Source organism: Archocentrus centrarchus, chromosome 16 (genome assembly GCF_007364275.1).
Source record: "Archocentrus centrarchus isolate MPI-CPG fArcCen1 chromosome 16, fArcCen1, whole genome shotgun sequence".
Taxonomy (NCBI): domain Eukaryota; kingdom Metazoa; phylum Chordata; class Actinopteri; order Cichliformes; family Cichlidae; genus Archocentrus; species Archocentrus centrarchus.
The window spans coordinates 7,497,222-7,525,183 of NC_044361.1; the positions used below are offsets into that span (position 1 = coordinate 7,497,222).

At 37.6% G+C, this 27,962-nt stretch overlaps 3 protein-coding genes across 5 annotated transcripts in view; all 3 read left to right on the forward strand.

The window, feature by feature from the left end:
• The first annotated feature begins 2,794 nt into the window (after positions 1 to 2,794).
• LOC115794133 (sialic acid-binding Ig-like lectin 14) lies at positions 2,795 to 7,628 on the forward strand. Its single transcript, XM_030749447.1, has 7 exons — positions 2,795 to 2,892; positions 3,543 to 3,923; positions 4,191 to 4,511; positions 5,616 to 5,897; positions 5,985 to 6,266; positions 6,608 to 6,701; positions 6,793 to 7,628. Exons 1-7 carry the CDS (start codon positions 2,832 to 2,834, stop codon positions 6,899 to 6,901), a joined length of 1,530 nt encoding a protein of 509 aa, XP_030605307.1. The 5' UTR covers positions 2,795 to 2,831; the 3' UTR covers positions 6,902 to 7,628.
• Positions 7,629 to 7,944: 316 nt separating this feature from the next.
• LOC115794129 (sialic acid-binding Ig-like lectin 10) overlaps positions 7,945 to 27,962 on the forward strand; it is a 116,456-nt gene continuing 96,438 nt past the window's right edge. Inside the window, exons 1-11 of one of the 2 annotated variants that reach the window (XM_030749438.1) lie at positions 7,945 to 8,013; positions 8,459 to 8,560; positions 8,863 to 9,243; positions 9,511 to 9,831; positions 9,967 to 10,224; positions 11,632 to 11,913; positions 12,138 to 12,419; positions 12,507 to 12,788; positions 12,974 to 13,079; positions 13,159 to 13,228; positions 14,321 to 16,457. In XM_030749438.1, coding sequence (XP_030605298.1) covers positions 8,500 to 8,560; positions 8,863 to 9,243; positions 9,511 to 9,831; positions 9,967 to 10,224; positions 11,632 to 11,913; positions 12,138 to 12,419; positions 12,507 to 12,788; positions 12,974 to 13,079; positions 13,159 to 13,228; positions 14,321 to 14,710 — 2,433 coding nt within the window. In that variant the 5' untranslated portion in view covers positions 7,945 to 8,013; positions 8,459 to 8,499 and the 3' untranslated portion in view covers positions 14,711 to 16,457. Of the gene's footprint in view, positions 8,014 to 8,458; positions 8,561 to 8,862; positions 9,244 to 9,510; positions 9,832 to 9,966; positions 10,225 to 11,631; positions 11,914 to 12,137; positions 12,420 to 12,506; positions 12,789 to 12,973; positions 13,080 to 13,158; positions 13,229 to 14,320; positions 16,458 to 27,962 lie in introns of those variants that run through there. The other variant, XM_030749437.1, reaches the window with a different exon arrangement.
• On the forward strand, positions 22,433 to 27,838 carry LOC115794135 (uncharacterized). Of its 2 annotated transcripts, XM_030749450.1 has the most exons (9): positions 22,433 to 22,489; positions 22,779 to 22,873; positions 23,118 to 23,135; positions 23,577 to 23,693; positions 24,253 to 24,351; positions 24,488 to 24,611; positions 25,284 to 25,353; positions 25,514 to 25,627; positions 26,109 to 27,838. In XM_030749450.1, the coding sequence occupies exons 2-9, from the start codon at positions 22,831 to 22,833 to the stop codon at positions 26,118 to 26,120; spliced, it is 597 nt and encodes a 198-aa protein (XP_030605310.1). In that variant the 5' UTR covers positions 22,433 to 22,489; positions 22,779 to 22,830; the 3' UTR covers positions 26,121 to 27,838. The 2 variants fall into 2 exon arrangements, with proteins under 2 accessions (XP_030605310.1, XP_030605309.1); XM_030749449.1 differs by having other exon boundaries at positions 25,514 to 27,838.

Genomic DNA, 27,962 nt, shown 5'->3' on the forward strand with positions numbered 1-27,962 from the left:
AACTAAATAAGTAAATAAATACAGTAGGTTAAAAAAGAAGCGGTGCTGCGCTGAGCCAACCCGGTCTCACGGCAGTTCGTGCAGTAGTCACGAAATTTAATCTATTGATTCGTGCTCATGAACACGAATTCCCTCTTTTTTTCGTGTTACTCGGTTTCGTGTTTTTTTTTTTGCTCAGTTAGCATTTACTTTTTATGTGTGAGCGATGCCAATCAATATTCATCTTCATAAAACACTGAGATAATTAAAACAATTGTGTAGTGAAATAATGCTCATAACACAGAAGACAAAGACTGTAGCCATTTGGTCAAAGGACGGTGTGGACACTGATCGGTGTGTCTCCCATAACCAAAATTGCCAGGTTAAACACTGAAACAGACTACATGCATTAAAAAGTCTTTAAAAAATTGAACTCACTTTCAGCATTTCCTAATTCAACTGCAGCCTCTGACCCCACACTTCTGCATATTTGGGCTGTTTTGTGTTTTGCTTTATTTATACTGTGCAGTATCTGTAGTGTATTTAGCAACTGGTGTGTAAACTCATTTGGACACCATTTAAGGCACTGCTGTTCAGTCTGTATCTCTGAAAACCTGCTGTGTGCTCTTGATGTACAAGATGATAAACAGTTTAACAAAGAAGCACACAACAGCTGGGTGGGTGATCGATCCAGTTCCTATGTTAATAGATGCTGTTATTAGTCAGTAATAAAGGTCATTAATGCCAAGGCAACAATGCTGTATGTGTTCTATGCCGTTGAAAGCCAAGGCACTTTCATTATTATGTCAGATTGTGAACATAATATTTTCCTGTAAAAAATACAAAAATAAAATATATGCTTATTTTGGCATAAAATCAGCTTGGTGTTTGAATTTCTATTGTTGGCAGGGATTAGTCACATGACACTGTTGCAAAACAGCCAAGACATCATCACAATGAGCCCAGAACAGAGAACAAATGTCAGAATCTAAAAGTTCTCCTATGTACACAAAGCACACAAGGCATGTAGCGCAGGCAGCTAGAAAACAGGAGCACACGCTATATATATATATATATATATATATACACATATACAAGAACTAAAAGCTATGAATCTTTGTCAGGTTTGCTGCTGCAGCTGGCAGGGCAGGACCCCAATGCAGGACTCACAAAAGGGGTTTGATATTCCTTAAAGCTTTATTCACGATATGTGACATAAAACATAGCTTGACATAAACATGAAGTATAAGCATGAACTTGACCTAAAGACATGAATATAACGCACACAGCAAAAGGATCAAACAATGAATAAATGAACTGCAGCCAATAAATACACAAAGGGATAATCAGGGGAGTGGAAATGTGTGAGGAGCACAGCTGAACACAATACACTGACGAGACAAGCAAAACTAAACACAAAGCACAAGGAACACAAGACTGTTAAAATAAAACAGGAAGTGACTAACCATGATGCACACTAAAACTTAACACAGAGGAAACCTAAACCTTACCAAAACAGAAACCTAAATACAACGCACAGGGAACACGGGGACGTCAAACTAAACACAAGGCATGAGACAAATCATACATATGAACCATGACAGAACAGGAGGACATGGGAAGCAAATCAGACTTGACAGCAGAGGGATAACACAAACAACTGAACACAGATCATGGGAAAGACAACATAAGGGAAACAGGAACTAACCACAAAAACTAAACAGAAAACTATGATAACTAAAACCCCAATACTAAACACAACCAGAAATAAAACAAAAAACAGAACTTCACAAGAAGAATTCAAAACACTGGGCCAACAGCCCAGGACCATGACAAAATCTTTGGAATAACAAAAAAAAACAACTACAAATTATACAAAACTATTAAAAAAAAAAATGAACGCAGGCCAAAGAAAAACATAAACCTAAAACCACAAAAAAATCCATAGTTATTAAACTTTTGAAAACCTGAACTTCCCCCAAAGAATTCTAAACCACAAAACCAAAGTACCATAACCAAACAAAGTATTTAATAGTAAGCATTAATTCAAAGTTTAAAAACCGCAAAACAGAGTCCAGAGCCCAGGCTCATAACACACAGTACTTCTCTTTACTCAAAGTTTCAGTCATGGATGATGTCATGGTCCCGGGCCGTCTGCCCAGTGTTTTGTGTTTAGCTTTGTTTTGAGTTTTATTAATTCCTATGTTTTGGTTTTCTAGTTCCCTTTCTCCCTGTCTCCCCTGCATCTGTGGTCTTGTGTCCGTTTTGTCCTTTTGTCTTAACCCTGACCTTCTGTGTTTTCTTATTGAGTTTTATTTCCAGTGTTGTGACTAGTCTGTGTTTCTGTCCCATGTCTGAGTCTCTGTCTGTTTCCCTGTGCCATTTAGTTTTCTGTGTGCCAGTTCCCCGTGTCAAGTCCGTGTATACATTGTCTAGTCACTTCCTGCTTTATTTTGACAGTCTTGTGTTCCCTGTGCTTTGTGTTTAGTTTTGCTTCCCTTGTTATTAGTTTCCTTTGCTTCACCTGTTGGTGTCTTGGAATATGGCAGGGATTACACTGTTATAACCATAGTTTTATTGTTGTTTAGCTGTAAAAATGTTTTTGTTTATTAATTTATCTTTTGAGAACAGATGTTTGTGTGTGTTTACCATAAAACTTTAGGTTGTGGTGTAGTCACAGTCGTTGGTAACTTGTGTACACAACCACAAAATAACCAACCATGCAGCATCCTGTATTGAGATGTGTGACGTAAACTGTGAAGTTTCCTTTGTTTTAAGTTCTGCATGTTTTCTTCATCTGTTGCCTTAAAGATTGTCTGTGGAGGGAGAGACTGAACGCACCGAGAAGAAGAATGTTTGTTCTCTTCTGGGCAACTCTGCTTTTCTGTGTGAGCGGCAGCAATGCTGACACAGGTTTGAATCTTCTTCTTTATAAGCTTGTAATTTTGCTTTATTGTAATTCTGTTGTTTTATATGCATATACATGTGTGTATAATATTTGGTTTATCCCAATAAATGATTTCATATCATTTATTGTGTGTGTGTGTGTGTGTGTGTGTGTGTGTGTGTGTGTGTGTGTGTGTGTGTGTGTGTGTGTGTGTGTGTGTGTGTGTGCGTATGTTTATAATACCTTGTGGGGACAATTTTCCTGACATATACTACGTTGTGGGGACCAATTGCTCCTTGTGGGGACTGGAACCTTGTCCCCACAAGGGGAAACCCTGTTTTTGGGGCAGGGGTCAGAGTTAGGGCTAAGGTATGAATTGAGTTTAGGTTAGGGTTAGGGTTAGGTATGTGATGGTTAGGGTTAGGAAAAGGGTAAAGGTAAGGTTTAGGCTGTAGAAATGAATGGATGTCAATGGAAATTCCCCACAAAGATAGAAAAACACACTTGTGTGTGTGTGTGTGTGTGTGTGTGTGTGTGTGTGTGTGTGTGTGTGTGTGTGGGCGCGCCCGTGCTCATGCGTGTGCACACACACACACAATAAACAATATGAAATCATTTATTGGGATAAACCAAATATGCTTTGTACCTGTTTTGATCTCCTCCTTTACATTAACAGGCACATCACGACAATGTAATGGAGAATACTGCATCACACTTAGCGATGGACTGCTAACAGCAGAGGCTGGACTCTGTGTTGTGATCCCGTGTTCTTTCCAGACTGCTTATGGCTTTACACCCCAAAATTTAGTTTGGTACAAATGTAAACTATATAGAAGATGTTACAATGATGATAATATAATATTTGACAGCAACAACAAAAACCATCAGTCTGAATTTCAAGGACGAGTGTCACTTTTGGAGCCTGATGTGAGACAGAACAACTGCAGCATCATCATTAATGATCTCAGAGAGTCTGATTCTGGATCATATGAGCTCAGAGTTAATGGGAAGCAAGATGGATTCACATTCCCTGCAAGGGCAACTGTCTCCATTGGAGGTACGAACAAACTACATGGAGAACAAACATGTAGAGAATAAATCTACAGTGCTGTGCTGAATATTGATTTGATTCTTTTTTTTACTCTTAATATAAAGTCATTTTGCACATTTATTTACCCCTGTGGGCAGCTAACAGGAACAACAACAGTTCAAAGCTTGTATGTTCCACCTTTAACTGTTTCACATCATTTCCTACTGTTTATGCCCAAATTTAAGTAGTTCATGAACTTCAGGCAGTTCCACTAATGATCTGCATTTCCATTAGGTCTTACTCAGAAGCCCAGAATTAAGATTCCTCCAATGACAGAGGGACAGCAGGCCACACTGACCTGCACTGCTCCTGGTCTCTGCTCTGGATCTATTCCTGAAGTCAGCTGGACATGGAGAGGAGCAGGAGGGACTGAATCTTACATTACAGGAAACAGTACCTCATTTAGAACTAAGGCTCAAACTGCTTTCTCACAGAGACACATTGCAACTCTGACCTTTAACTCTTCAGCTGAACACCACAACACCAATATCACCTGTAAGATCCGCTTCACTGGTGAAAAAACTACAGAGGCCAGTTCAACTTTAAAAGTGAACTGTGAGTACTTTTACTATATAGTTGTTTTTCCTGAAATCTTTTAACAGCATTGAACAGTGTCAACTCTTAGTCAACTGGTCTTGCATAAAATGAGAATGAATGAGAAAAGAAAATGAGAATTTCAGTGTTGTGAGTTGTGTTTATTTGTATTTTTTGTGTAAAAAAAAAAATACAAATCTGACCTGCAGTGTTGAAAGTTTCCCTCCATCTCTGATAATGTGGTCTAAGCTTGGTTCTAACATAACCCTGTACAATGATACTGGATCAGCCACACTCCCCATAATTAATGCTACAACAGAACATTCTGGACAGTACGTTTGTACAGCAAAACATATGAACAATACCCCGAAGGAAAACATCAATATAACAGTGATATGTAAGTACACAACTTTGTCCTTTAAGACAGAGTTTTTTATTTAATCAGGTCATTGAAAATGTGAGTTTAGAACAATTAAATTTCTGCAGTTCGATACTTGTAAATATGTAATGTCATCTGAACGTCTATGTCAAGTTACTGCTAGCATTTCAAGAAAATAACACAGTGCAACATCTAGGTATTGGTCTAAAATGTGCCTGCAGAAACAATCAATATGAACATTTTTTTCAAGGAGAACAGGCTGTCCCAGAATGGTTATTTTGGAGCTAAATATCTCAGTGTTGTTAGTTACCTTTATTATCGCCAATTTATCAACTTAGTTACTAGATTTATGATGCTTTAGCAACCTTTTTTAAAGAACCACCTACCTAAATAAAAATGACTGTTTCAGGGGGAGATCTCATATACCACACAACTTCATTTTTAAACACATTACTAATACTTACAGTATGTGAGTATGCCTGCTTTCCTTTCTTATACTGTAGGTCTCTCAAAATCTTATTTGAAGTCATTCCTTGAAAACCTAAATGTCAAAAGAAGAAAACAAACACAAAGTAATTTTGTAATATGTTTTGCTTCCAGATAGATAGATAGATAGACAGATGTCTGGGTCAGGGGTTCAGGCTGTCCTTTGATTTGCCATCAGTATTTTTTGTTGTTGTTTTTCATTTATAGTAATTCTTTCACGTTTTTTTCCTCCTTAATAAACTACTGAACGTCTGTCACAGCTAAAAGGACACTTCAGATCACTGGGAATACAACTGTTAAGGAGGGAGATGTTCTGAATCTGACCTGCAGCATTGAAAGTTTCCCTCCAGCTCTTATTGTGTGGTCTGCACTTAGTTCCAAAACCGACCTTCAGAGTGGAACTTACACTGACCTGAACAATGATACTGGATCAGCTACACTTGTCATCCACAATGTGACAGCAGAACACTCTGGACAGTACATCTGTACAGCAAAACATCTGAACACAACTATAATTATATATGTCAGTGTAACTCTGGATTGTAAGTACCAATCTTGAATCTGGATTTCATATTCACACTACAACTTACACGGTCCAAAGTTTTATGATTCTGATCATGTGTTTACAGGGTTTTCAAAGATCCATGATGGCTCCGGATGTGTGCTTCAGGCGGAGGTTTTGACCTGTGTGTGTATCAGTGAAGGGTTTCCTTTACCTACCATCAAATGGCCACTCCTGAAAAACCACAATGAGTACTCTGTCATTACCACTGTGACAAACCACACAGTCAACAGCACTGTCAGTCTAACTGTAAGAAACCATGGCAACAGCACTGTTGAATGTGTCAGCAACAATGGAAATGGGGATGTAAAAGAAAACCTCCTGATTCATAACTTGCCCAAGAAAGCGGGTATGTAGGATCAACTAAAACACTTCCTCTTTTTTGGCCACTGCTATTTGATATTTTAAGTAACCGCACTTTTTCAAACATGACGTTTTTTTAATGGTATTTCCTTTGAGTTAAGACTGATCATGTGGTTTGATTTCATGTAGTGTAACTGGTTGTTTTAGAAGTAGCTCCGTACTGACAATTTACTGAGCTGACCCTGTGGAGATATGGTAATACAAATTATGTGATATTATAGTACATGAAATTTTCCACTTTCCTCTTCTTTCTTCCTAAACTTCAGTAATCAGCACAGCAGGTGTAGAGCATGATGCAAATGCTTACACTGTCAGTTTGAATTGCAGGTAATCTCAGTGTAAATGGAGTGATTCTCTTACCCATTGCTGTTGTATCGATGCTCGTGAATGTGATCTTTTTAATCTGCTTCGCATTCCTTTGGTGAGTTATTAAATGTACACTTTAGGTTTTAAAGGCTCTGTAGACACACTGGATACTTTTTAAGACTCAGTCTTCTTTCTTTCTCACACAGGAACTCAAGAAAAAAGATGAACGCAAAGGACAAAGACAGTACATACATGTCCCTGCAGAAAACCCACAGATCACCAGAATATGATGTTATTTGCCAGCCGCTGAACTAGCAAGTGTCACAAAGTGAAGATAATATTAATAATTTAATCACTGTGTGTCCTCAAAAGACAACAGTGATCTACTTGATATTATTTCAACATGTGTAAATTTCAATTTAAATATTGCTTTTAAATTTCATATTGTTGTATGGTTTAAGTTTAAATTTCATTGACCCTTGTTAATTCAGAACATATCAATAGAGGATACTTCAGTCTTTCCTCGATGCTGGGATGTGACAGTATCAATGCTGCAGAATGTTGAAGACTGTACTGCCACCTGTCTTTTGACAGTGTGTATATTGTATGTTATGCATGCTCTGTATTATTTACTTAATTGTGTGTAAGATTGCATAAATATGGCATTTAAATAATATAATTTTGCTTTGCACACAACATCGCAAACCCCATCTTCATCATCTCCTCCTCCAGCTTCACACCCGACAGGTTTTGTAGTATAATCTCAATCAGCTGTTGTAGCCGGAACAGATTTTTAAACAGAGTTGAGTCGAATTCAAAATCAATGACATTTTAAATTTGATTGTAACAGTGTTTCATCATGAAACTGTGCTGTGCTTTTATCTTTGATCAAAACGTGTAGGATGTAGTGTACAGTTTTCCACTGTATTTCTCTCCTTGATGACATTAAATACAGTTATTATTTGCATATACTGTTGAGGTTTTATGAATTGTAGAAATTCCACAAAGTTTTTTGTGAACTGGCCCTTTTATTGCTTAGTGCATGTATGATTTATTCGTCATGACATCCCTGGGATTGTTTTTTTTAATGTTTTCTCTCCTGATATAAAATTTACTTTACTTAAAGTTTCAGTCATGGATGATCTCCTTGCTGGTTTTAAAAAGCAAACAAAAGCTGAAAAGGGTTTATTTTTTAATTACTTGATGATGAATGTTTTAAATAAACTATAGAACATACATAGTGTGATATACGATAACTTCATTAAAGTGAGTCTGTCTTAGTCAAGTTTGATTGAGTACTCACATTTCCTAAAATGTTGCAAAAAGAAGGAAGTGATAGAAAAGAGAAGCGAGGAAGAGAAACTTTGAGAAAAAAGGTGAAAAGCAAAGAGCGCTGCGGAGAGAAGAGTGAAGAAGAACTAGACGAGGTAAAAAAAAACCCCAAACATTTAATGTGTTTTCAAATAATCTTTTAAAACTAAGTGAACATCAATATTCTATAAATGTGTTGGCTGTGGGTCAAAGAACTGCGAGAGTGAAAATCCACTGTTCACAGTTGTTGCATTCATTAAATGATACAGACAACCTGTTGGTGTCTTGGAATATGGCAGGGATTACACTGTTATAACCATAGTTTTATTGTTGTTTAGCTGTAAAAATGTTTTTGTTTATTAATTTATCTTTTGAGAACAGATGTTTGTGTGTGTTTACCATAAAACTTTAGGTTGTGGTGTAGTCACAGTCGTTGGTAACTTGTGTACACAACCACAAAATAACCAACCATGCAGCATCCTGTATTGAGATGTGTGATGTAAACTGTGAAGTTTCCTTTGTTTTAAGTTCTGCATGTTTTCTTCATCTGCTGCCTTAAAGATTGTCTGTGGAGGGAGAGACTGAACGCACCGAGAAGAAGAATGTTTGTTCTCTTCTGGGCAACTCTGCTTTTCTGTGTGAGCGGCAGCAATGCTGACACAGGTTTGAATCTTCTTCTTTATAAGCTTGTAATTTTGCTTTATTGTAATTCTGTTGTTTTATATGCATATACATGTGTGTATAATATTTGGTTTATCCCAATAAATGATTTCATATCATTTATTGTGTGTGTGTGTGTGTGTGTGTGTGTGTGTGTGTGTGTGTGTGTGTGTGTGTGTGTGTGTGGGCGCGCCCGTGCTCATGCGTGTGCACACACACACACACAATAAACAATATGAAATCATTTATTGGGATAAACCAAATATGCTTTGTACCTGTTTTGATCTCCTCCTTTACATTAACAGGCACATCACGACAATGTAATGGAGAATACTGCATCACACTTAGCGATGGACTGCTAACAGCAGAGGCTGGACTCTGTGTTGTGATCCCGTGTTCTTTCCAGACTGCTTATGGCTTTACACCCCAAAATTTAGTTTGGTACAAATGTAAACAATATAGAAGATGTTACAACGATGATAATATAATATTTGACAGCAACAACAAAAACCATCAGTCTGAATTTCAAGGACGAGTGTCACTTTTGGAGCCTGATGTGAGACAGAACAACTGCAGCATCATCATTAATGATCTCAGAGAGTCTGATTCTGGATCATATCAGCTCAGAGTTAATGGGAAGCATGATGGATTCACATTCCCTGCAAGGGCAACTGTCTTCATTGGAGGTACGAACAAACTACATGGAGAACAAACATGTAGAGAATAAATCTACAGTGCTGTGCTGAATATTGATTTGATTTTTTTTTTTACTCTTAATATAAAGTTGTTTTGCACATTTATTTACCCCTGTGGGCAGCTAACAGGAACAACAACAGTTCAAAGCTTGTATGTTCCACCTTTAACTGTTTCACATCATTTCCTACTGTTTATGCCCAAATTTAAGTAGTTCATGAACTTCAGGCAGTTCCACTAATGATCTGCATTTCCATTAGGTCTTACTCAGAAGCCCAGAATTAAGATTCCTCCAATGACAGAGGGACAGCAGGCCACACTGACCTGCATTGCTCCTGGTCTCTGCTCTGGATCTATTCCTGAAGTCAGCTGGACATGGAGAGGAGCAGGAGGGACTGAATCTTACATTACAGGAAACAGTACCTCATTTAGAACTAAGTCTCAAACTGCTTTCTCACAGAGACACATTGCAACTCTGACCTTTAACTCTTCAGCTGAACACCACAACACCAATATCACCTGTAAGATCCGCTTCACTGGTGAAAAAACTACAGAGGCCAGTTCAACTTTAAAAGTGAACTGTGAGTACTTTTACTATATAGTTGTTTTTCCTGAAATCTTTTAACAGCATTGAACAGTGTCAACTCTTAGTCAACTGGTCTTGCATAAAATGAGAACTTCAGTGTTGTGTAATTTGTACTTTTTTTGTCTAACAGATGTGAAGGAAGTTAAACTCACTGGGGGTACAAATGTGAATGAGGGTGAGACTCTGAATCTGACCTGCAGTGTTGAAAGTTTCCCTCCATCTCTGATAATGTGGTCTAAGCTTGGTTCTAACATAACCCTGTACAATGATACTGGATCAGCCACACTCTTCATAATTAATGCTACAACAGAACATTCTGGACAGTACGTTTGTACAGCAAAACATATGAACAATACCCCGAAGGAAAACATCAATATAACAGTGATATGTAAGTACACAGCTTTGTGCTTTTTAAACAGTTTTTTTTAAATTAGGTAATTTAAAATGTGAGTTCAGAGCAATTACATTTCTGCAGTTAGACACTTATAAATATGTCATGTCATCTCAACATCTATGTGAAGTTACTGTTAGCATTTGAAGAAATAAATAACACAGTGCAACATCTAAATGCACAACTTCAAGCAGGTCAAAAATACTTAAAAAAAAAACAACAAAAAACTAATCAAACAAACAAACAAACAAAACAGGTGCACAACATATTAGACCACTCCCCGGGGATGCCCATAATTATGCCAGGGAGAAAATCATTTGCATCCTGGGGTAAATAATTTTCAAATTAACTAAGTTAATATGAACAAAACATAGTTACTGACTAGTTTACTATTACTATAATATTACTATTGCTATCATCTGCTGTCATCTCCCTTATTGTCGACTTTCCTTGCTGGCAAATTCCTTTCACAGGGAGCAGTACTAACATCTGCTAATGGTGGATGGCTGTGTAAGATCAGTTAATTGGTTATCTAATTATTATTAATTGTTGGTTGATTGGCCTTGTACATTAATAAGGTACAAGTAATTAGTTAAACTAATATGTTTGGTGCAAATCCAAATATAAGTATCTGTCATATACATGCGACCTGTATGTATGTTTCCAAAATGAGTGCTCCTACCGTTGGCTTTGCATAACTACGTGTGTTAAATGGTTATGTCCATGGGTACTGTTGCCATAGCTCAGGAGGTAGAACAGTAATCTATTAATCAGGAAGGCTGATGGTTCAGTCCCAAGCTATTCCAGTCAGCAGGCCAAAGTATCCATGGGCAAAATACTGAAGTGCTTATATGAATAAGGAAAGGTGCTTTGTGCGCTCAAGCAATAGTTTATTTATTGTTTTAACTTTTCTGGTTGCATCTAATGCCATTCAGTCTATATAGACTTTTCAGAAATCTGAGGAAATATACCATATACCACACAACTTCATTTTTAAACACATTACTAATACTTACAGTATGTGAGTACACCTGCTTTCCTTTCTTATACTGTAGGTCTCTCAAAATCTTATTTGAAGTCATTCCTTGAAAACTTAAATATCAAAAGATAAAAACAAACACAAAGTAATTTTGTAATATGTTTTGCTTCCAGATAGATAGATAGATAGATAGATTCCAAATGTGCTGTCAAAAAAGCTAAAATGCTCATTAGCATTAGGCTCAAAAATGCCAACAAAATGTTCCCCGCAGCAATAACAGTGTCACTGTATCATCTCCTTTTCTGGGTCAGGGTTTCAGGTTGTCCTTTGATTTGCCATCAGTATTTGTTGTTGTTGATTTTCATTTATTGTAATTCTTTTAATTTTTTCTTTCTCCTTAATAAACTACTGAACATCTGTCACAGATAAAAGGACACTTCAGATCACTGGGAATACAACTGTTAAGGAGGGAGATGTTCTGAATCTGATCTGCAGCATTGAAAGTTTCCCTCCAGCTCTTATTGTGTGGTCTGCACTTAGTTCCAAAACCGACCTTCAGAATGGAACCTACACTGACCTGAACAATGACACTGGATCAGCTACACTTGTCATCCACAATGTGACAGCAGAACACTCTGGACAGTACATCTGTACAGCAAAACATCTGGACACAAATATGACTTTATTCACTGATGTGACTGTAACTTGTAAGTAGAAAGATAATGATCTGACCTCTGAATTTTATATATATATATATATATATATATATATATTTGTGATAGTCAGACATTTTGGTATTTAATACAACTGGCAAATAATTAGGCAGACAAATTAAAGGAACCACTAACATAAAATTTGTTGCCTTCTTTTTCCTCTGTTTGTTTGGGTTATTCTTCCCTCTTTAAATAAACTACTGTAATGCGTTCCACAGATATAAGGAAACCTCAAATCATTGGGAATACAATCATAAAGGAGAGAGATGTTCTGAATTTGACCTGCAGTGTTGAAAGTTTCCCTCCAGCTCTCATCATGTGGAAAGCCCTTAGCGCTAACACAAATCTTCATAGTGGAATTTACACTGCTCAGCACAGTGATAATGGATCGGCTACACTTGTCATCCACAATGTGACAGTAGAACACTCTGGACAGTACATCTGTACAGCAAAACATCTGGACACAACTATGACTTTATTCACTGATGTGACTGTAACTTGTAAGTACCAATCTTGAATCTGGATTTCATATTCACACTACAGCTTACACGGTCCAACGTTTTATGATTCTGATCATGTGTTTACAGGGTTTTCAAAGATCCACGATGGCTCCGGATGTGTGCTTCAGGCGGAGGTTTTGACCTGTGTGTGTATCTGTGAAGGGTTTCCTTTACCTACTATCAAATGGCCACTCCTGAAAAACCACAATGAGTACTCTGTCATTACCACTGTGACAAACCACACAGTCAACAGCACTGTCAGTCTAACTGTAAAAAACCATGGCAACAGCTCTGTTGAATGTGTCAGCAACAATGGAAATGGGGAAGCAAAAGAAAACCTCCTGATTCATAACTTGCCCAAGAAAGCGGGTATGTATGTTCAACTAAAACACTTCCTCTTTTTTGACCACTGCTATTTGATATTTTAAGTAACCGCACTTTTTCATTGTGACCTTTGTAATTAGACAGTCATTCCATAAGCTATTGGATGGATCATATAAAATTTAAAACATCTTTGAGATGATTGTTTTGTTTTGTTTTTTCATGTTGTGCAGTTCAGCCATCAGTTTTGATGCTGAAATATCTGGAAATCATCATTGCCTTTTTCATTGGGGTAGTTCTTACAGCAGCTGTTTGCTGTTTAACTAAAAAATGTCTGAGGTAAAACATTTCGTATTATTACATTTTTAGGATACATTTATAGTTAACTTTATTACTATAAAAATATCCTTTTATCCAGAAAAAAACAGAAGAGTTCTGGAAATTTGGATGAGACTATGGAGATGGTAACAAGTCAAGATCATCCACAGGTATTTATGTTCAGTTGCCCTTTTTTTAAAATATATTTTTTCACATATTTGTTTTTACATAAATATCCTCAATATTGAAGTGTCATATTTAGCTTTTTGGTTTTCTGTAATGCTTTAGCATGTTTTACATGTCTGCAAAAAAAAGGCCATTTAAAAGTTTTAATGGTAAGGAGCAATTAGAAATTATAATTTTAGGACCATTCTGATACAAGCAAACAAGGAGTGGAAGTAGTTTACTGTATTTTCATGTTGCCTTTGAGCTCCTCTCTACTTATCCATCTGTTCTGTTGGCATTTGCTGATGTAACACATGCAACTTAGACAAAAGGGGAAAAAAGAGAACACATCCACCACGCCCTGCTTCAAAGTTCTGCTATTTCAGTTGCAATGATTCTGTTTATACCCCCACCCTTCATCTCTCCGCCAAGTTTCATGAAACTCAGATGTAATTTTTCTATAATCTTGCTAAAAATCTTGCTAAAATCATTGAAAGCATTTATATAAGATATAAATCATCATAATGCCAGTAAGTTTGACATTAAAACCATTTCATGAAAACAGTGAGGACTGTATAACATTGGGATGCAGTTTCAAATGTGTTGAATCACCAATAGGTTTATAATTTGTTGGACAAATACAGTTTTGCCTCTGTACACCACCACACTGGATTTTAAATATATGTTATTAAAGTATAGGTTTTCATCTTAAATTAATGGGTTTTACAAAAAAAAAAACGTATAAAAGTTCAATTGACTGACAAGGAGTGTCTGTTAGATAGTATGCCTTAAAATCACAGTCAGCACCAAGTCTTCTTTCATAGTGAGAGTTCATTTTTTGCTGCTTTGTGAAAAGAAAAAAAATACATTGAATCAATGCAAGAATTGTGATTGTGAAAGATTACACAACTTCAAGATTTCAACCTCGAGTCAAGCTAATTTTTGAGCCACAATAAACGCAACTTACAGCATCTGAAGCGTGACATGATCTTAACATTACATTACTGCAGTCAACCTCGATGAGGACAATCTAATGTGCAATGTTGGGCTTTTTGAGCCTGGTGATTGACTCATACCATTTACTTTGTACCTTACAGATATATGATGATCACACATTACAAGACAATCAAACCCACCCAGAAGAAGAAGCTGAAGATGGAGGTGTGGCAGCGGAGAAAGAAGGGCCTGAATCCAGCAGCACTCCAAAAGAAGTGGAATATGCCAACATTGATTTCTCCCTGTTAAAAATAAAAAGTGTCAGGGAGTCAGCAAGAACACAGGACAGCACAAAGACAGTGTATGCTGAGATTAAGAAAGCAGTAAAAGAAGAAAAGGAAGATGATAATGGAGAGGAAGGTGAAACGGTAGAGAGCAAAGAAGAGGAGGTGAGGATGGAGGAGGACTCAAAACAGTGTGAACCGGACAAGGAGGAAGGGGAGGACGAGGCAGTGTATTCCACTGTGAATGATTTAAAGGACAAAATTTGAGGAATGTTTTATTGTGTTTTCGATCTGATGTTTTTTGTCATTTTGTGTATGAATGACAATGCTTGTCTGTCATCCTGTGAGCTTCACACCTCTACATGATGATGTAGGGTTTATGTAAAGTAAGGACTGGAAGTTGAACAGAATTTCCAAATCCTTTTGTTATTTTGCTTTAATGTGTTTGTTTTAGTAACCTTTGCAGGTAAAATTTACTGCATTACTGAAGCTTTATTTAAAACCGTTATGTTGTCATTACTGGCCTGAGGGGCAGCCACTTCTGTAACTGTGGTCTAAGCTAAAATGTAGGTGTGTTTTAAATGGTTTATCATGTTAGGGTAAGTGGGGCTCTGTGGTGTTGACCACACGTCTTATGTCTGTGTAGGTTTTTGTCTGAGGGTGTTGCAAGTTCAAAAGCACACTGGCACATTTTAAGAGCTTCACATGTGTGTATTCCATTAATGGTAACCTGTTATCCTTGGTATCCTCCCTGGTGAAGTATATGTTTTTATCCACTGAGTTAATGTGTTCGGTGAGGGCCTCTATTTCTTGGATTTTAAGTGTGACCCAGGTGTCATCAAAGAAGTAGAGGCCTTCACTGAGCATATAAAAACATAAAGTTCACCAGGGGGGATGCCAAGGATAATTCCATGTCTGTGCTGCGCTATGCTGTGCTCACTGAGGAGTATGGAAGCCTCAGCGCTAAAGTTTACCAGAAACCCACACACACACAGACCAGTGCCAACTCTTTGACTCCCACCACCCACTGGAACATAAACTTGAGGTGATCAGGACCCTGAACCACTGGGCAGAGATCATTTCCTCTATGGCAAAAGGGAAAGGAAAAATAAAGCCTTACATGCTGAAATGTCACCAGTTTAAGACAGGAGACACAAACCCAGCCTCCTGGGGTCACAAACTAGTGTACTCCTAATGCTGAAGCCAAGCCCAGATGCCCTTTCTTGTCTCTCTGCATGGCTTGTCATTGACAGTTTTACATTCAGAAGTTGTGTGGTATTTAGGCTAATGAGAATGCAATGGCAAGAGCAACATTATCCTTAAGCTAATGAGCATAAGTACCTTTTTTTAAAACTTCACTAAAAATTTGGGGGAAGTGTAGGCTAACCCTCATATATAATACCTTTTTTGAGGTTATTGCTAGGAAAGGGGCCTTTTTTTAGGTCCTGTTATAAACATCTTTGTATTTTCAAAAATTTCCATGGAGTAGACACACAAACAGTGCCCAACATTTAGACCATATTTTTGCCTGATCTTGCCTGGAGAGGTAATAAAAGCTTACATTTCATACACCTCTATTACTGTTACAGTCTAAATGGTGTAAGACAAGCAGGTTTGTTCAAATATGAAACTGCTCAATAATTTACAGAGCTGTGTCATATCATGTGGAGCGTAAGTGTGTTAAGAAAAAACTGAGCAGAGAAATTGTGGTAAGATGTGTCACTTTTCAATACAGACTGTCTGGCTCTCAGGTTTTGGAGCAAAGCAATGGTTGGTACGCCAAAGCAAAGTTTGGGTTTTTGTGCTCATAAGATGAAGATATTAACTTTAAGGGGTGCACACAAATAGAGCAGTCGGCCAGCAAAATGTTTCAACAAAATGGCACAACTTGCCCCAACCCTGGGGTAAGTCGATCCACCTTGGGGTAAGTTGAGCCCCTTGAGTAGTACGCAGAAGCGGTGGTGCTGTGTAGTCCTACAAGTCATCTAGCAACCATATCCAATCAATTATTTCAGAATCAGAATCAGAATCTTTATTGTCATTGTACACAGAAGTTGCACAACGAAATTTAAAATGCATTCCTTTCTAGGTGCCTCAGACAATAAATAATAAAATAATAAAAATACGAGTGATAAAAATGATTACTAAAATACAGTGCACAATAGTAAATTAAGATGAATCTAGCCCCAATACACACACCAACGCACGCACACAGTCAGCACTACCACCCCACATCACTGTCCAAACCACACAGAGTTCAGTTCAATGATAGCCCCGGCATAAAAGCTGTTCCTCAGTCTGTTTGTTCTGGCCTTCATTGTCCTGAAACGTCTGCCTGATGGCAGTAGCTGAAACAAGGAGTGTCCAGGGTGTGAGGGGTCCTGGAGGATGTTCTGTGCCCTCCTCTGGCAGCGGGCATTGAACAGTTCCTGGAGGGAGGGCAGGGGACAGCCTATGATCTTTTGAGCTGTGTTGATGATTCGCTGGAGTGTTTTCCTGTCTGCTGCTGTGCAGCTGTTGAACCACACGCACATTTTCATTAATGAACAAAATCAAAGCCTCCACCTTTAAAGTTGGCCTGCATACTCAGCAGTATTTCCAGTATGATAACAGCTCCATTGTGTGAAAGGAATACACCATGGGCTACAATCTTGAAGGTTTAGCATCACTTTAGATAGATTTTGCTAAAAAGTAAAAAAAAAAAATTACACATATGTAAAAATGCAGGAGCGATGGAGGAAAATTACTCACTGCATTCCTGGAAGTTGTAGTCACCAGTATGGCTTTCCTGTAATTTTCTTCTGGAAAGTGGCCTGAAACACTTTTACATCACTAAGTTGCTCACAGGGCAAGCTGTGCCATGCACGGGGTAAGTTGTGCCATGGCACAACTTGTCCCACCATGAGTGGCACAACTTGCCTCATCCTGTCATTTAATGTAGGTTAGTGTGTCCATCTTGTGGATGCAAGCAAAATGAAACACACCATGCAAAGAGGCAACTCTACTGGCTTTGCAATTAACACACATTATATGTGTACAAGAAATCCACAAACCTGTTAGCTTGAAATCCACTTTTGATGCAAGAAATATACTTTTCTGCATAGCAACTTGTCATTTCAGAAATGCACTGCTCACATCAGTAACAATTTATTGCAGTTACTGAACAATAGATGGCGCCATCTTACTCTGAAAGTCAAAAGGAAAACTGGAATGGGGGAGGAACAACTAACCCCGTGGCACAACCTCCCCCAGTCTCCCCTATCTTGAAGACAAACCCTAACACTGAAGGTTACGCTCACAGAAATAGTTATTGCAGTAACAGATTCAGCATTAAAGTGATCTTAGGTTTTGAAACTGCAACTAAAGATTGAAAAATAACTAATAATGCCACCAAACTCACTGTCAGGTATCAGCTATGGTACTCACATTCATTTCCAGCTTATGAGTGAATTGTAATAACTTTGTTGATTTCTTAACTTTTTACTCTGGCTTAATCATCAACTCAAAATCTTTATTTTGTGTGGTATTTTGGTTTATTACCAAATGCATGCAAAGCTAAAAACAGACCTAGCCTCAGTGGCCCTGTTTCTCCCACAGATTCAACTGCCGCCCATTTCTCTCGAGGAGCCGGTGCACTCAACAGTTAGCTAACCTGCAGGATAAAAACTAGTGAAGAGCTGCTCAGTCTGTGTGTGAGCCCTTTAGTGAGTAGGACTGTGCAGTAATGTATGTGCTTTGAAGGTATTTGACTCTGAGTCTAGTGATGTGCATACCCCATCATCACAGTCATCCCTGAGTTCTATAGCTGCTCTTCACCGAGACCAGCTCCGCAGTGGGGCAGCATGGTGTTGTACCTTGTTCCTCCTTCAGGGAACAGAATTTATAGACATAACTGATCATTCCCTTCCAGTCAATTCACTCGTTACAACACATATAGTATGGGACCCACAGAGCACCTTAGTGCAAGGCACACCCAGCAGAAAGGACCGAATGAGCCACCGAAGGGTCTCATTCTGTCAGCCAGGCACACATAACTTTTGACTGGAGTTTCAGTCTCTTTCTGGGACCATTTTTAAGTTGTTCGGTTACTTAAAGGCAACTAGGGCCAGATTTACTAACATGTGCCAGCACTGTGAGGATTTTGTATGGCTAAATGGAAGGCTCCATAGCATCAGGTTTTTCTTTATATAATCTTCTATTACAAGATGTTGAAGAATGTCCTGACTGCATTCTGTGACCATAGCAAGTAGATAACATGTTTCTATAAATGATTCTATTCTTTGTCAAAAGCCATGTAGACTGCTGTTGCACTCTGTATTTTTGTTTCCTTTGCAAAAGCAAGTTAAAATCTCACAACCTGGTTGTGTGTAAACTTATTTATTTTAGATTTCCATTACAGATTGGTGTCAGTGAAGTGGGATCCCTTGATTGATGTGCATTCTGAGGTTAAGGCAGCGGTGACTGGCCATCCCTGCAAGGCAGCCTTTCCAGCCTCTAACCTCACATAGCTGAGACATGAGTGGGCCGACCGTTTGGACCCCAGAGCATTGATTCCACCACCAAATCATGATGAAACCAGATTTGGGTTTGCAGTGACAATCTCATCTAGGATAGATATTAAGCACACCATATAGAAAAAAAAACTGGACATTTGTGAGCATGAGAAACAAGTCTGGTAAAGGAAACCCCAATGCTGGTGAAGTGGTAAAGGTCGTGCCTCCAAATGTAGTTAATATGAGGGGAAAATATTCAGACTGAGGTATCAGTGTTATGCATGTTTGTGTAAAACAGTTTTGGAGTTCCACAAGGAGCACCATTCAGCAGGAGTCGGCTAATGCAGCTGGAAGAGAAAATAAATTACCAAAAATAAAGCCAAGAAAAGAATGAAAAGAGGGCATTAGATGAAATTGAAACTCATCTGAAAGTATTAAATGTGTTGACTTGTGAGGCAGAATACAGGGACAGAAAAAAAAAAGGTAAGGAAACTGTTCAAGAGAAAAAGATAAAGTATAAGGATGACCCGAAGTCCTGGGAATGCCTCGGGGTCCTCGGGGAATGAGCTGGAGGAGGTGGCTGGGTAGAGGGAGGTCTGCTCTCCAGAGGCTGGCTGGCTGGATAAAAATCAAAGCACTGCCCACCCAAGCATTTCCTGTAACTGTTCATCAACAAACACACACCGCGCACTGTCTATATACAATACTTCATTGATATACCACAACTGATCTATTGTCTGTAACTCCTCCATAAATGAGTGACAATATGGTTCATCTGGACAATTTATTATGAGTGCAATAACTCAGAGGTGCAATAATTTGAACTGCTTATACTGTATGTTACAGATTCATATTTCTTATCACAGCCACTGCCTTTACTGTATTCATAAGAATTCTTGTGTACATATTACAAATTTCTCATTTTGGTTTGAAATTATTAGTGTTTATTCTTTTTATATGATATACTACAGCCTAGCGCCACCTACCTGAGCTTAACTAAAGATGTCATGTTGGTGACTATACTGCTCCACTTATTTCATACAAGGAAACTCTCAGGTGTCAAATATACTATGTACATAGGGGAGGGCGAGAACACCTTTGCTGTTTTGGTCCCAAAAATCAAATTTTCTTTTAAACGTTAAAAACTTAACAGCCAGGGCTGAGGACCTAAGCTACAGGTCGATGTGGACTGCACAGCTTCTGCCAAAAGGTGGTGCCAGTGATGCAAGTTTTTTGTGTAAAAGTGGTAGAAGAAAGAACTTCTTGGTGTCTTTAATGCAACATACTAAAAACCAGTGGTGGAAAACTCGATCCAGTTCACAATATAAGATTAGCTGGTTACACAATGTTATTTTATTTTAAATTTCACACACCAAAAGACAAGAATTAAACACAAATCTGGATGTACAGTCCTAAAGTAGCCAGTAAGCATTTCCATTTTAATAATAATAAAACTATAGTTTGTTGTTTTAATTAGAAGGAAATATGCTACAATGCTAGACTACAACTACAACTACTGTTTATTATTATTATTGTTGTTGTTCTTATAACACTGACAATAATAATCGAATGTGCATTAAATCAGCCACATGTTGTGCCGGTGTGTGGCAGGAGCAGGAAGACCCCAAAATGCTGGACTCAGAAGCGATGAAAATGAACTTAATGTATTTTTATTGAAATGATGATCATAAACAAATAAATTGGGCTGGACTGAGGCCAAAACTAAAACTATGGGACACAAGGGATGGAAAACACGCACAACAGATACATAGACGACAACAAGACAAAGAACAGAAGAAAACTGAGGGCTTAAATAACATTGGGTAATCAGGGCAAGAGGAAACAGCAGGGCACAGCAGGTGAAGCAAATAAAACTAATAACGGGGGAAGCAAAACTAAACACAAAGCACGGGGAACACAAGACTGTCAAAATAAAACAGGAAGTGACTAGACAAGGTACACGTAGACTTGACACGGGGAAACACAAGGGACTAGAAAAAAACAGGACTACAAAAGAGAACTAATAAACATAATCAGAGACATAACTGAAACAGAACCAAGAGAACACAAAACACTGGGCCGCCGGCCACGACCATGACACCACACAACAAACACTGTATTTAAGTACTACAAAAGCAAGAATCTGACACACATATATGACTTTTGATTAGTAGATTCAAGTTTTTTAATTACTATAAGGCACCTAGTAGTTTCTGTTAAAGTACACAGTTTAACTTTGATAATATATTATCTCAATTTTCAAGGTCAAAAGGGTGACAAATTTCAGCCAATTAAATGTGATGACATCAGCCGATGAAGTTATTCACACAGTCACTAGAAGTTGCCTAATTTTAAAACTTTACCACAGTGTAGATCAGAGGAAGCTGCTTGCACAAAACATCCATGGGGTTAGTAGTTTGTTTGTTTTTTCTTTGGTGCAGGCCAGTCTTGTGCCAACCAGCCAAAGTTAATACTTGAGCAAATTGAGAAGCTGAGACAATATCTTTCAAAGTTATGGTTTCTGTGTTATATTTCCATTTCTGTGGGACTCTTTTTTTCTTTATTACAGTAAAGAGATGAGACGATGTGCAAATTTTCCAATAAAAAACATATTCTAGTTGAATTAGTTTTCAAACTGTATTTTTTCAAGGTGATTGTATTTCTTTTTATGTATCGTCACCTTCTTAAATTAATGGCCTAAGTTTTCAGAAAAGACAAAAAACTGAATGAAACATCAAAAATATGACAATTTAAACAAAAATAAAGCTTTCATTAAAAAAATGACATTATTTTAAGAGGGTGAAATTTTAAAAATTTAAGCTCATTTTGCCTTCATAAGGCTGTTAAAGTAGTTCTGTAAGTCATAGATTACTTCTCCTTTTATCCTGACTTACAGTATCAGAATGAACAATATTTCACTATTTGAAACAGAAAGCATCTGTGGGGCACATATCAGTTACAAAAAAAACTCTTCCTTTCCTCTGTCACACTTTGCAGTGTCTAAAGATTTCTTTAGTTACTGTTATCATAAACTGATGAGTTAAAATTGTATTAAGCTAGAAATGATTGTGACTACATCATAGCAAAGTGTGACAGGAAGTTAAAGAGAATAACAGAGAATAAAGTGATGCTACATAGGGCAATGTTAATGTTAATAACAGTCCAGCAACTTTTGAGAACACAGTTTAATTTCACACAAATGCATATATTATAATGCATTATAATATATGATGGATTGTTTGAAGATCATTTTTAAATGCAACTGCAGTAATACCTGAATCCCCCAAAATATCTCAAAGTATCACAATTCACACACAAGATGATCTTTGATTTCACTGGCGTTAAAGCTTCACATAAACATCATAATGTGACAGGAGGTTTTTAGATCTAAGTGTGGTGGCAGTCTAAGAGGAAATAATGGCCAGCATACTTCCTGGAAACTTGTTGAAGTGCAAAGAGAAGTAACCGAGGAGGAGGAGGAAGAGAAGAAGAGTCCGTTCAGAGCAGAGATCAGTGTGTGGAAACCAGAGCAGGAGATTCAGACAGAAAAAAGGTAAAACTCCTTTATCCATTTTTGAATAACTTTCACCGCAGTGCTCGCTCTTCAGTAAGTTATAAAATGCTTTTTAAAATGAGCTGTGTGTACTTAAATGAAGAAGTCTGGAGACGGGAGATTTTCATTCATCGTTTCTTTGCCTGCTTTAAATGAGATCCTACCCAAGTTTATTGGTTACACTGCAGTATTAATGAGATGTAACTATAACTTCCTGTATTTGATTCCATCATCCACCGAATGTTCTGTATTCTTATGGCACCTTTTTGTGTGTTTGTGCGTTTAAAAGGAAGAGTTTATCCTGTGGAGAGAAGACTTGCTGCCTAAATTGTTAAATCAGAATGTTTGCTCTCATCTGGGTGATTCTGCTGTTTGCTGACAGAGGTAGAGAAAGAAACCATTTAAATCATCAACATTTGAATGTAAAGAAAAATGAATTTAGAAAACACATCTGTGTACTGCATCACTATAATTAATGTCAGGCATACATCAGGCCAAATATATCAAAAAGCAACAGCACGGAAACAGAAGAGGCATCATTTAACATAAATAGTCTTTGTTGACATCACTTTTGATTTTCCACAAACTCAGCATCCTCTCTCCTTTTTTGTCTCTTTTCATGTTACAGTTGCAGGTTCTAGAACAGGTGAGTCAAGCTGTGCAAAGGAAAAATACAATATCACGCTAAGTGAAAACAATGTAACCTCAGAGGCTGGAGTATGTGTTTTGCACCGTTACTTTACTACAGAAGATGGTTTGATGTCCAAAGTGTAATTTGGTACAAGCACAATGAAAGTCTAATAAAACAATATTTGACTCCAGCAAACACAAAACTTCTGACTCTGAGAGTAAAGGGCGGGTGTCGCTGCGGGAGTCTGACCTGAAAAAGAGGAACTGCAGCATCGTCATCAATAACCTCAAGTTGTTGTCACCGTTGAGAAGACGGCAAATGGCTGCACATTGATTTCTTTTTTCAGCCTCAAGTTGTACTTTTTTCAATTTAAAATATTTAACAGTGATAGTATGTCTACATCAAAGTAAGTAATGTCTCTATGCTGATGCACATGTTTTTTCTTCATATTCTCAGAGACACCGAAAAAAAGCTCAACTGTGACCTCTAATTCTTCAGCTGCAGTCCAAAGTACTGTGGCCACCAACGCTACCAGCACCAATGTTAGCGCAACTACACAGGAGACAAAAACCTGTGAGTATTACTCTTGGCTAAAGTAGTTATAATAATAATAATAATAACTATGTAAAGCTCAACTTTATTTCATAACACTGACATGCTTTTGCACCTTCTTTGTAACAATTATCTACAATTAAAATATTTTAACTTAACACAAGGTGAACAGTTTGTACTAAAACATGCAAAGCAAATTTAATTGTAATTGTTTATGGATGGAGGTCAGAAGCATGAACTAGTTTAGGATGGGAGTTCTGTCTCTGGTTATTTTGTGCAGTTCTCACTGAAATTTAATCTAAAGAGATCCGTTTGAAATCTCTAGAGTCTCTTACATGCGGTGCCTGAATAAGATCTATATGCTCATATGAGGTTTCTGTGCTTTTGACCTGATGCTAAGATTCTTCTTCAGCATCTGGAGTTGTTCCAAGAATCTTGAATACCTTTAAATGTGAGCATCAGTCAGAGAACCTGACCTGTACATGTATCAGTGAGGGGTGTTGTTTACCCACCATCAAATGGCCACACGTGGAGCACCACACTGAGTACTCTGTAACAACCAATGTGTCCTCCTGCACAGTCACCAGCACCATCACTGTGTCTCTGAAACCCTTTCACAACACCACTAAGTGTGTCAGCGATAACAGTAATGGAGCAGCAAATCTCAGCAATACAACAGGTAAGTATTAGAACTAAAATATTTCTGTTATACCAGAGCAATCAAAGATTTAACATTTCACCTGTTCATAGATGTTTTAGACGATCACTCTGAACAAGAAACATCAATGAGCACAGCTTTATCCTTTTGATTTCAGATCTATGGGATACATTCTTACGTATTGTTCAAGAGCAGAAAGTCTACACTGCAGCATTGGTGGGGTTTGTGGTTGGGATCTTTCTTTCATCAATCTTTCATTGTTTGGTAGCAAAATCGTGCAGGTAAATTAAATTTATATGTTTATTTTCTATTTCTAATATCAACCAAAAACAGGTCATACCAGTGTTTTAACATATTTTATTTTACAAAAAGGAATATTATATTATTGAATATTTTATATAAATGCTGACCATTTTTCACAATATGCCCATAAGGTTTCTATCTACAGTACATGCACGTATATATCAGTTTATTTTTCATATGTATATAGCACAGCCAAACTGACCTTTAGAGGTTTTAAATAGTAACTTCAGTTTTTATGTCAGCACTTTTCCCTGCAGCCACACTTCACATTATTTTGAGATAGAACTGAAACATATTTTGTAATCTATCACAGGATTTGACTTCAGTGTTGTTATCAAGCAGTAATAGTTATTTTCTTTTTGAAAGTGGTCATAAATCTTTGGGTCATCTTATGAAATCAGCTTCTAGAAACTAAGATTTAGCAGACATAAATTTACATGTATGAATCAATTACATTTTGTGATTCAATATATATATATATATATATATATATATATATATATATATATTGCCTTTTTACTTAGAGAAGAACCAGAGTGATAACAGAAAATACTCACATTGTGTAACTGCCTGTTGTTGCTGTCAACCAACACCCATGGGCCGGTGTGAGACCTTCACTAGGAGTCATTCCTGCTATTTTTTTTTCCCAGAAAAAAACAGAAGACATCTGAAAATCTGTCTGAGAACCTGGAGATGGTTACCACTGAAGCTGTTCCAATGGTAATGTAAATTATCAGAATATTATACTAGTTTTATGTTAAATAAATGTTTTGATATAATATCAAGCTAGTATGTTTTTCTGACATGTAACTACACGATACAGTTGTCTAGCTTTTATTATCTGGCAAATGGCCTGTAATTTCTGCACTGTGTCTGACAGATGGATCCTGATCAAGCAGCAGCATATGATGAGATCCATGAGCCACAGGCAGCTGAAGGAGAAGCTCAGTGTGATGGGCAGTCATGGCCTGATGGTGATCTAGCACCCAAAGAGGTGGAGTACTCTGACATTAACTTCTCTGCAATAAAAACCAGGAATCCTGAAGAGGCAGAGAACAGACAGGATAACACTGACACAGAGTATGCTGAAATAAAGAGAGAAGAAAAGAGACAAGAGAACAGCCAAGAGGACAGTGAAATGCTGGAGGGCAATGAAGAGAAGGAGCTGATCACTGGGGAGGATAATGATGCAAAAAAGGCTGAGGAGGAGGGAGGTGGGGATGTGGCACTGTATTCCAGTGTGGATGAAATAATGGGTTAGGTATGAGAACCATGCATTTTAGAAATAAACTGATTGTGAAGCATCCATTACAACCATTGCAGGTAGAAGATGAAGTATTTAGGGAAAGATGAGGGTAGTACAGTACAGTGCAATCACTGTATGTGTTGAGATATACACTATATTGCCAAAAGTATTTACCACTCTGCCTTAACATGCATATGAACTTAAGCAGCATCCCATTCTTAATCCTTAGGGTTTGATATGATGTCAGCCCATCCTTTGAAGCTATTACAGCTTCAACTATTCTGGGAAGGCTTTCCACAATGTTTAGAAGTGTGCTTATGGTGGCGTGCTCTACACCACTGCAGCCAATACTTTGCATTGTACTTGGTGAGGTAAGGCTTTGATGCAGTGACCTCTGCGTATTATGCACCACAGCATCATTTTACCACTTTGTGGCTGAGTTGCTGTTGTTCCCAAATCACTTGCACTTTGTTATGATACCACAAACAGCCGGCTGTGGAATATTTAACAGTGAGGAAATTTTCACAACTGGACTTGTTGCACAGGTGGCATCCTGGAATTCAATGAGCTCCTGAGAGCGACCCAGTCTTTCACAAATGTTTGCAGAAGCAGTCTGCATGCCGAGGTGCTCGGTTTTATACACCTGTGTATAAAATTCAGAACACCTGAATTCAATGATTTGGATGGCTGAGTGAATACTTTTGGCAATATAATGTACCTATGTATACTGTATCAGGCAAAATTATCAGCTTCATGTAACAGTCAAGCATTTCGTCACTTCAAACAATCTCAGTCCTAAATAAGGCAAATGCAGCTGACATTGAATTTAACTAAGCTCAGAGTGAATGTCATAATTATTTGTAATTATTTTGTTCAGTTACATTATTGACTGTGCCACAGTGGAGGAGGGGCGAGAACACATTTGCTGCTGTGGTCCCAAAAATCCAATCTTGTTTTAAACCTTAAAAAGCTAACAGCCCATGGCTCAGGAATGGTGTCCATAGGTTGAGTGCTCCTGAGTAAGAGTAAGAGACTATAACTGTCATGTGTGAATTCACACATGACAGTTATAGTCTCTTACTGTGTCAAATGTGAGAACCGGAAGTTCAGATACAATGAAATATGATCATGTCTTATAAGGAAGTACATAAATATATACTTCAGTGACTCTTGTGAGAACAGTAACTGCAGACTATACTAATAATTACTGTACATACATTAAACATGTAACTGGGTGCATGCAGGTACTTTAAGAATTCATTAACTAATGTATTTTTAGTAATATTTGTTTATGTAGTTCTGATATATGAGTTATGCACATCATACTTTGAACAGTATTCATTGTGCTGCACGAGGAAAATAGAAAGAAGCCAACCAACTCACGGTTTAAACTACTGATGCAGAGATAAGATATTAGTAAGTTTGGTGGTTCCTCAACATGACAACAGTTTGTTTCTCTTTTTTTTTTTTTGCAACTCTTGTGTACTTCCTTTTTCTAAATGTTTTATATCACTTCTATAATAGACAGTGCTACAATTAAAATGCTTTCTTTTTCAGTGTTCTTATTTACATTCCTATTATATACTGTGACAGCCTGAGATTGTGGAAGTGGTGTAGTGTGAAGAGAAGAGCAGTTATACTCTGCAGTTAATGTATGCGCAAGCTTTTTTATTTTTTTAAGAAATTGAATAAATGGAAGCAAATTCTTGGGTGATCGTCTCAAAGTTTTGAGACAGTTTTGGTATGTTATTCAGAGCTGCTGTTGAGCACTTTTGGGGGGAATCCAAAATTAATCCTCAGGGGACAACAGTAATCAAATTTAGTCACGTCAGTATGGAAAATATGAATGTGCAACTTCCTGTATTAACATCTGTGTTGACAGCTTTGGACCTGTTTCCTGTGCAGTTTGACAACCAAACTTCCTGTATGTGTTTTTCTTTTTTTAAATAAAAATATTTAACTCACTAAAAACAAATGTAAAAGTGCAGGTGTTAATATAGCAGTTGAAGTGCAACACTTTCCTCTTTAGCATAAATAGGAATCACATGTCAGTCAGACTTTGCTGCAAATGGCATTTTAGCAT